This window comes from Lactuca sativa, chromosome 4 (assembly GCF_002870075.4).
Source record: "Lactuca sativa cultivar Salinas chromosome 4, Lsat_Salinas_v11, whole genome shotgun sequence".
In the NCBI taxonomy this organism is placed as follows: Eukaryota; Viridiplantae; Streptophyta; class Magnoliopsida; order Asterales; family Asteraceae; genus Lactuca; species Lactuca sativa.
Genome location: NC_056626.2, coordinates 371,537,175 through 371,547,505, shown reverse-complemented (window position 1 = coordinate 371,547,505; position 10,331 = coordinate 371,537,175). Strand labels below are relative to the sequence as shown.

Here is a 10,331-nt window from a genome sequence, read left to right as displayed (position 1 = left end):
TAATCTTTTCTTGTTTCTCAGCTGGATTCTTCAACATGCAATCTCTAGCCAAGTGATTCTTGTTATTGAAATAATTTTAGTTGAATCATGAATCCCTAAAAGTTTGTTTTTAGATATAGTATCATTCAATGAATTGTTATTCCCAACATTATCATTATTTTTTCTTTGACTTCTAGAGTTCATAGTCGAAGCACTTTTCTGATTTGTGTTGCTCTTAAAATTTCCTTTCATCATCTTCTTATAAAATTTCTTTTCATTATTGTTATAGTAGTAAGCTACTACTTCATCATCTGAATTCATGAACACACCTTATTCGTTACTATATTCCTCTTCTTCTGAAACACTTTCTTTGACATTTGATTTTGACAAAAGAACCTAAGGACCTCCAAAGATCAGCTTTATCCTTCTCTTTTTCATCAACAACTTCTTTTTCACCCTCATAAGCTTTTAGAGTGTTAAACAATACAAATAAATAATAAGAATCAAAGTTCTTATGTGATGTTATCAACAAACTTATATTACTCCACTCCTTTCTCAGTCCCTAAATGAAGTTAATATTGAATTCCATTTCACTACGAACAACCTTATACTTCACCATTTTGTAAATCAGAGCATTAAAACGATCATAGTAAAGGTCGATAGACTTACTCTCCTTTATTCTTGAATTCGGACAACCTAGATAGCAATTGAGTGACATAACCACTTCTTAATTCTTTTAGTTCCATGGGATTTTTCTTACAATTTGTTCTAGATTTGTTAAGTTGAGTTGCATCCATGGATGTAATTGTACACAATAGCAGTCAATGCATCTTTTAATTCTCTCATGCATCTTTTGTCATATACTTCATGTTTGACTTTTAGAACATTCAAAATCTCTTTCTTTGTTGCAGTTCCAACTGTGTCAACGGTATCTGCATGATAAAGTCCATCTCTGTTTGATCAACATAGATCTTCATCCATTCTATCCATGTAGTCCTCTATATGATCAACTCATCGAACATAATATTCAGGAAGAAGCATATGTGCTTTTGTTGAAGATCCGAACAAATTTTTATAGTTCATACTTGTGTTCATATACAGATTAGTCATTGAAATATTTTGAACGAAGAATTAGATCAGATTAAATTGATATAAGATTGAATCGATTGCAATCCTAAATGTAGAATTGTAAATTTTGAAACGATGTTCAAAGAAATATGAATATCAAATCCAAAATTGTTGAATTCGCTAAACATGTTGATGAGTCCAACTTTGATACCGCTTGATGAGATCAGGATTCAATGAAGTAATGAATTCAATAAGGAAATGAACACAACAAGTGAATAATTATGTTTAAGCTCTATTACGACCGGAAGCAATCTCAAGTACAAGTATGTGATGAATGAGTTTGCGTACCTAATACTTAAGACTATATCACTATTTATAGGTGATAGTGTTATCGACAGACAACAAAATATACAGTGTCACTTCGACATCAAAGTACTTTGAAAATGTGGACACTTAAATAAAAAATAATCTATCAAAGTTGTTTAACCTTCGATATAGAATACAACTCTTCTATACGAATATAACATACAAAACCTAGAGACTAGGTCGTCGACATTTCAACACAACATATATTCTACAGTCATATTTGTCACTTTTAAATTTTCAGGGAATTACAAATATTATCAATTCATATATGGGTCACTTTAGCAAATAATTCAAATTATATTATGTCTATTCTCAATTAGTTAATTATACAAGATTGTTAATGTGGATATAATTCACTCATGCTCGACTAAGATAACATTGTTTTATACGTTTTAAAAGATTCCTTCTAATCTTAAGACTTAATTAAAGACATTAATTACATAATGATGAACTTTTACTGTCTATTCCTTGGTATGCCTAACCATTACTATTTGATTCGATCTCAATATAATATAGTCAATTATCTATTTTTTTTATTTTGGAACGGAAGGCAGTAAATTGTCTCTTGTTTAATCTCTAGTAGATATAAGATCCATTTATTTTATGGTTCATTTAAAAAAAATTAAATATCCAATTCTTAACATTTTACAACCTTGAATATATATATATATATATATATATATATATATATATATATATATATATATATATATATATATATATATATATATATATATATATATATATATATATATATATATATCATTACTAAAATTAAGGTGTCTTTTTTTTTCTCTTTTAAAGTTAAACAAATAAGTTTAATAAATAAATAAACAAAAATAATGAGATTCTAATTTATAAATTTTGAAATCTGAAAGTCAATTAATGAAATTAATTTGATTTATTATTGTATTTATTGTTATTATTATATTTGAATATTATGTACAATTTAATAAAATAGAAAAAAAAAACTATAAGAAAAACCATGTGGAAAGAAAACTAATTTAAAATAACAACAAAATGAAATGCATCAAAATAAATTAAATTGTGACATATAAAAAAATTCTTTTTTTATTAGAATAGATTTTTGATTTTGCATGTAGTTATACCTCATATTGTACATATATTATTTTGTTAATGATTTACTTGCACCATAATTTGTCGACCGAAAAATAACCTATTAAGGTAATTAACTTTTCGGTATGTTTACATTTTGGTAACTATCTTTTTTTGTATACATCTAGGTAACAAACTTGTTAGAAGTGTTCACATATGACCATTATAACCTGCTATAGTTGGTTAAATCCTAAATGTGAACGCTTTTAACAAGTTCGTTACCTAGATGTGTACAAAAAAAAAATAGTTATCCAAATATGAACAAAACGAAAAGTAAAGGTAAATTACATGAATGGTCCCTTTGGTTTGAGGAAATTTCTGTTTTTGGTCCCTAACTTATTTTTTTAAACTTGGATGGTCGCTATTGTTTATTTTTGTTGTCATTTGGTCTTTGTCTTACCTAAAAAGACTATTACGTCCATATTAATTTATTTCTTAATTAATTTCTTATTTATGTATTTATTTTTTCCATATTTAAAAAAATTAATAGACCCCACATATTTGTATCTCCTCGGATGATCTCTACGGTTTACTTTTTTTTTTTTAACTCGGATCATCCCTACTGTTTAATTTTGTTACGCGCTTGGTCTCTATCTTACCTAAAAAGACTATTGTGCCCTTATTGATTTATTTTTTTAATTGACTTTCTTGTTTATGTATTTATTCTTTATATATTTAAGAAAAATTAGTATACCTCACATATCCGTATCTCCTCACCATCCCATCTTTCATTCTCCTCAACATTTATAGTGATATCGACGTCTTCATCGTTCTTTCTTTTTTCTGTCCTTCAAATACGTCGAATCAACACCACAACCCACTAAAGATGAAGAGACAGTAGATTATAGTGTTGGTTCGCCAGAGTTAAAGTACCTAAAAAAGAAGGATGGTGAAGACGTCGATATTACTAAAGATGGGGAAGAGACAGTAGAGACCGTCCGAGTTTAAAAAATAAGTTAGGGACCAAAAACATAAATTCTCCCACACCATAGGGACCATTCGTGTAATTTACTTTTACTTTTCGTTTTGTCCATATTTGGTAACTATTTTTTTTTGTACACATCTAAATAACAAACTTGTTCAAAGCGTTCACATCTATGATTAACCCGCTATAGCAAGTCATAATTGTCATATGTGAACACTTCCATCAAGTTTGTTATCTAAATGTGTACAAAAAAAAATAGTTACCTAAATATGAATATACCGAAAAATTAATTACCTTAATAAGTCATTTTCGTATTTGTCGACTATGAGATTTGTGAATTTCACAATATTCACCATTATGTTACTACTTATCGGGAATAATTGGGTGTCTACACAAAAGCAACTTAAAAGAAAAAAAAATAAAATAAAATAAAAATATGATTGAAAAGTAATTCTCAAGTTAGGGTTAATCTAAAATTTAGTGGGGATCCTTTTGATGTAGAAACTAAGGATCAAATAGATTTTTCTTAACAGATATCCCCACATAGCAAATAATAACAACTCCTAAACTTCGAATCAATAAAATAAAAACTCTCTCATTCTTCTTGTGTTCTTAAGGTAATCAGCGAACATGAATGAAGCAACATGAAACGCTACCAATTTTCATAGTTAAGGGATGTGAGGCCTGATTATGGTTTCTTATTGTTGTTCCCATAAACTCTTACCGGATTTATTAAATAGTTTCAGTAACACACGAACTTTTTATAAGTCTTTCAAGCCATTAAGCTCTCTCTCTCTCTCTCTCTCTCTCTCTCTCTCTCTCTATATATATATATATATATATATATATATATATATATATATATATATATATATATATATATATATATATATATATATATATATATATATATATATATATATATATATATATATATATATATATATATGGTTAGGTTCATGTGAGACGACCTAATTTTATTAGACCGTGAGACTTAATCCTAACCACTCATTTAGTAGATAAAAAAACATTTTTAAAATGCATAATAACTGAAAATTTTTGAATTTTTTTTTCATATATTATTTTCAGAATTTATATTTTCAGAAAAAAAAATAAAAAAAAAATACCAAAAACATTAAAAAAAAAATACATTTTTTTACATATTCTAGTAGAATATTAGAATATTCTACATATATGACAAATCTAATAGAATATTCTAACATTCTAGAAATCACATTAGATTATTTATAGTGAAATATTCTATTAGAATATTTCATGTATTTTTAAAAAAAACGGTAATTTTTTTTCTTTTTTTAGGTAATTAAAGTCATGAAAATATTAATTAAAAAAAGAATTTTTGGATTTTTCTTTTTATTTTGCATTTTAAAATTATTTTTAGATTTGGTCTCACGATCTCACAAAATTAGCATGGTCTCAAATGAACCTGATCACACACACACACGACAAATATTTATATATATATATATATATATATATATATATATATATATATATATATATATATATATATATATATACTAGGCGAATATCCACGCGTTGCGCCAAAGCATCTATATAGTTGAAATCTTTACAAATATATGTTTTTTTTTTTAATATAGCAGTAATGTTGTTAAATATGATATAATAATTTGTATACTAAGTTGATATAATATATTGATTATTTTGAATTATATGATAATATATACATCTATTAAAACTGTATAATCTCAATCTTTTGAATGAACTCTACTCACGGGTTAGTTATGAATAAAATTAAATATAATATATGGTTTCATGTTATTTTTAGTAGTTGTTATTGTTAATTAATTTTTTTAAATTTATTTGCTTGACGTTTCAATTTCTATCATTGTAATTATTTAAAACATCAAACATTTTTTTTATTTTAAAGGTAACAATATAATAATTTATATAGAGTAGAACTTGAAAAGTCATGGGAGTTTCAAATGAATGTGGTGAAAGGAAAAAATGCATGGGAGTTTCAAATGATTGTGGTGAAAGGAAAAATGTTTCCTTTATAATATACTAGTATTATATATATATATATATATATATATATATATATATATATATATATATATATATATATATATATATATGTATATATATATATATATATATATATATATATATATATATATATATATATATAAATGACTTGTGGTCTTGATCTCACTTTGTTATGATATGATTGAACATGAGGATTGATTGAATCATTATAACACCTCGTTCTTTATAAAACACTTATATATTATTGTTGTTATAAACTCCTTGACATATAGTCATGCATCAAAATGTGGTTTTAAAAAAACCTTAAATATTATCAATTTTATGAGAGTTTAAATGTCTTGGGTGTTACAAAATAATGATAAATATATCTTACCATATAATGATAAATGACTTGTGGTCTTGATCTCACTTTCTTATGATATGATTGGACATGAAGAATTGATTGAATCATTATAACACCTCGTTCTTTATAAAACATTTATATATTATAGTTGTTATAAACTCCATGACATATAGTCATGCATCAAAATGTGGTTTAAAAAAACCTTAAATATTATCAATTTTATGAGAGTTTACATGTCTTGGGTGTTACAAAATAATGATAAATATATATACCATATAATGATAAATGACTTGTGCTCTTGATCTCACTTGGTTATGATATGATTGAACATGAGGAATTGATTGAATCATTATAACACCTGGTTCTTTATAAAACATTTATATATTATAGTTGTTATAAACTCCATGACATATAGTCATGAATCAAAATGTGGTTTAAAAAAACCATAAATATTATCAGTTTTATGAGAGTTTACATGTCTTGGGTGTTACAAAATAAATAACACAACCATAGTTAAGGATATGGAAAACACCATAGTCCATGATCGCTAAGCCTTCCAACAGTCTCCTTCTAACTCTAACGTTCTACTCCTTTGCTATTTATCCAAATTACACAACATATATGTAAGACAAAGCCTTAGAAGATACATGGGTTTAAACCCAACAAAATATAAAAAATCTAAAAGGGATTGACAATAAATAAACATATAAACTGAAACTTATATGAAAGCAATATTATAAATAACTTCAAATTGAAAGTTGAAAGCCTCTTCGTCGAAAACTCCCTTGTTTCCTGTGATTAACTTAGGTAAACTAAAAGCTAGAGTATTCCCATATTAGACTCCCCCATATTTGGGTTAACTTAGGTAAAAATGCGAAGATAGTTGGAAAGCCTCCAATCATATCAAGTTAACGGAAAAAGGTCTCAACTATTTCCATGTTAACTATTTATGGACATCTACTTTTTGCTTGGAGGTACCATACAAGTAGAGCCTCATGGTCTCACCCATTTCTATGTTAATTAGTACGGACAAAGAAAACAATGAATGCACTCATTTAATAAAACTTCCAAACCTAATTATCAACCATAACTTCAATACTCGGTCACCAAACAAATGATCAAACTTAATCACAGTGAAATTGCATCATAAAACTTTTAAAAATAAACTCATGACACCCTAATTAAACTTTCTGAATGTAATTTCAAAACAATATTGAGTCATAGTTGTAACAGGAAATCTTCTTTTGCTATGTACCTATGAAAATATCATAGGCACTTACATCAATAGCTAGGTTTTTCTAACTATGAATATATTTTCCCTTCTAGTCCTTCCTTTGGGTGCTTGAACCTTATATACTAGCCTTCCCTCCTTTTCCTTCCTTTGATTCCTTGAACCTTCAATTCCTATATAATTAATTATTCCTTATTATTGAATCTATGTTAAAGATATATTCCATAATATGTACCAATTATACAATCTAGACAACTAGTTAAATGCAAATGAAATTGTCTTACCATTCCTTTTCTTTCCATTACATGTTGGATATTGTTTTGATCATAAAAATTTCAGTTTATATGCAACTACTATCATAAACATCAAACTCATCTCATACAAATGATAGTCATTACTTTAATATATCGTTTAAATTCGTAAAACTCTTTTTCTTCAAAGTTATGAAATTTTTCCAAGTTCATACAATTCATGAAACATCAATTAAGTAACTGTATCGAACAAATGTTATTTCATGTATATAACATGTTTGTATAACGTCTATTATCATTTTCAAATCACAATTTTGTCATATACCAACTAGTCTATTCCATAATAAATTAACTAAACCATAAGTCGAAGTTTCATCTAGCTAAACAGGAGTAACTAAATTCAGCTACTCATACTCAAAATAAAACTAAAACAAATCAAAGTAATAGACATTATTAAAGTACCAATCATTTGAACTAATTATGAACTCTCTTCTCCTTTTGTGTTGAAACGCTATTCCAGACCTTCTTCTCTTCTTGACCGATGCAATTTCTTCTCCTGCTTCCCTAATACAAATTGCCGCTCGTTCTTCCTCTTCCTCTTCGTTTTTTTTTTTCTGAAATCACAAAACCCTTCATGTTTGCTGTCAAATGTTTGCTGTCAAATTGATGATTTCATTTTGAAATCAAAGTTTGCAATGTGTGTAACATCAAAAATCACAGCCCCTTATATAGTTGTTTTATATAGTTGTTAAATCACAGCCCCTTCATGTTTACTAATGTGTGAAATCAAAGTTTGCAATGTGTGTAACATCAAAAATCACAGCCCCTTATATAGTTGTTTTATATAGTTGTTAAATCACAGCCCCTTCATGTTTACTAATGTGTGAAATCACAACCCTTATATAGTTGTTTTATAAATCTGTTAAATCGAATGAATTGTGTACTGTGTGTATATGTTATGTTTATGTGCATATGTGTGTAACATCAAAATGCTCAAGACAATGATTAGAATTTGTTACATAGGTATATATGCATTACCAAACTGATATATATGAGATCTTGTCTTCAAGTTATGTACTGTGTGTATATGATATCTCCCAAGTCTTGTCTTCAAGTTGTATTATCTTTAGGTTAAACAAAAAAATATATGTTTTATCTTATTGACATAAAAAAAATAGTGTTAGCTATTTGCAAATGTGTGTTATGTGGATGATTAGTTTTTTTTTTTTTTTTTTTTTTTTTAATCTTTTTACAATAGACATGACAGATAAAAGAATTAGGGTTAGTTGGAAGTCGGAATTGGTGGATAAAACTTTTTTGCAAGCATGTATACAAGAATTAACAAGCAATGGCGGAGAGGGTAGTGGACTAAAAGCAAGCTCATGGGCTGTGCTCGCGGAGAAATTGAAAACAAATCATAATTTTATTGTCGACAAAAAACAAATGAAAAACCGATACGACTATTTAAAAGCAAAGTATGCAGTGTGGTTAAAACTTAAAAACAAAATAGGAAATATTTATAATCCCGTAAAGAATTCTTTTAACATGACTAATGAAGAATGGGAAGCGGAAGCGAAGGTACATATATACATATTTTTTAAAGTAGATTATTTTTTTACTACTTTAATAATATTTATTAAATTTGTCAAACAGTTGAACAAGTATGTAGATAAGCTAAGAAATGCACCCCTCCCTTGCCCTGAACTGTGTACCCAACTATTTGGCAACCTCGACCGGTGTTCACAGTTGGGGGCCATCTTCGACATTACCTCATCCCAATGAAACCTTCAGTACACATGATTTTGAGGATACAGAGATGGATGAGCCAGCACCTCATGCAGATACCCCAAGCTCAACAATACCTCAACCTACTAGTGAGGAATCATCTGGGCGGACAAAAAAGAAGGGAGACAAACGAAATGGTCCTAAAGAAACCACACTTGATGATGAGTTGAAATAAGTTGGAAAAGAGATTATCAAGGCTGCACAAGCATTCACCGAAGCAAATAATCTTGACAAGGAGATGGATGCTTGTATGGCGAAGTTGACATGCTTGGAGTGGGGAGAATATGATCCGAAATACACCACTGCTCTTATGTTATTTGCTGAAAGTGCTGGTAATAGGAAAATTTGGTTGCGCCTTAACTTGTCAACTTGTGAGTCGTGGGTAACAAATGCGGGAAAAAAGTTTGGATTAGTTGGTTGACTTTAGTATTTACATGTTACGTTTGACTTTAGTATGTTATGGTTCATTGTTTGACTTTAGTATGTTATGGTTCATTGTTTGACTTTAGTATGTTATGGTTTATTGTTAGACATTAGTATTCTATTGTTTAGTTATGTTATGGATTGTTTTTCTTAGGTGCAGTTATGTTATGTGGATTGTTATGTTATTGATTGTTATGTTTTTCGTATTTACATGTTACGGTTTGTTATGTCATGGATTGTTATGTTATTGATTGTTATGTTATTGATTAAAATGTAATTTGTATTTGACATCTAATAGGACACATGGACAAAGAAGGTGACTTTTTATATTTTCTTATATTCTCGTGGTATTGGTTGATTTTGGTCCAACAAAGGCAAAGAATAATTAAAAGAATAAGAGCTAGCGAACAGGTAGCAAAGGGATATGTGTATACGCAAGATTTGATACACGAATGTCCTATACAATGTTACGATATGATACGTCTTTCACAAGATGCATGTGTACTACTATGCAATCACTTTACACAAAGAAATTGGTTGCAATCTAGTAGGACGATAAGCGTTGAGGAGAAGATGGCTATGTTTTTACATGTTATAGGACATAATGAACGTTTTCGAGCCGTTAAAGAAAGATTTCATCACTCCACACAAATGATTCATCAATGTTTTCATGAGTACTTACGTGCAATGATGTGTTTTGCACGAGAAATTATAGTACCAACCTCGTCTAATTCAACAAGAAATACCTCAGAATGACATAGACGGCTAATGCAGATATTTCCCAGAGCAATAGGTGCACTAGATGGAACACTTGTA

The 10,331-nt window shown here is 28.2% G+C and overlaps 1 protein-coding gene across 1 annotated transcript; it reads left to right on the top strand.

The window, feature by feature from the left end:
• Positions 1-8,308: 8,308 nt before the first annotated feature.
• LOC111893758 (uncharacterized) lies at positions 8,309-9,267 on the top strand. The gene is made up of 4 exons (XM_023889842.2): positions 8,309-8,330; positions 8,566-8,885; positions 8,961-8,968; positions 9,054-9,267. The coding sequence occupies exons 1-4, from the start codon at positions 8,309-8,311 to the stop codon at positions 9,265-9,267; spliced, it is 564 nt and encodes a 187-aa protein (XP_023745610.2).
• Positions 9,268-10,331: the final 1,064 nt, after the last annotated feature.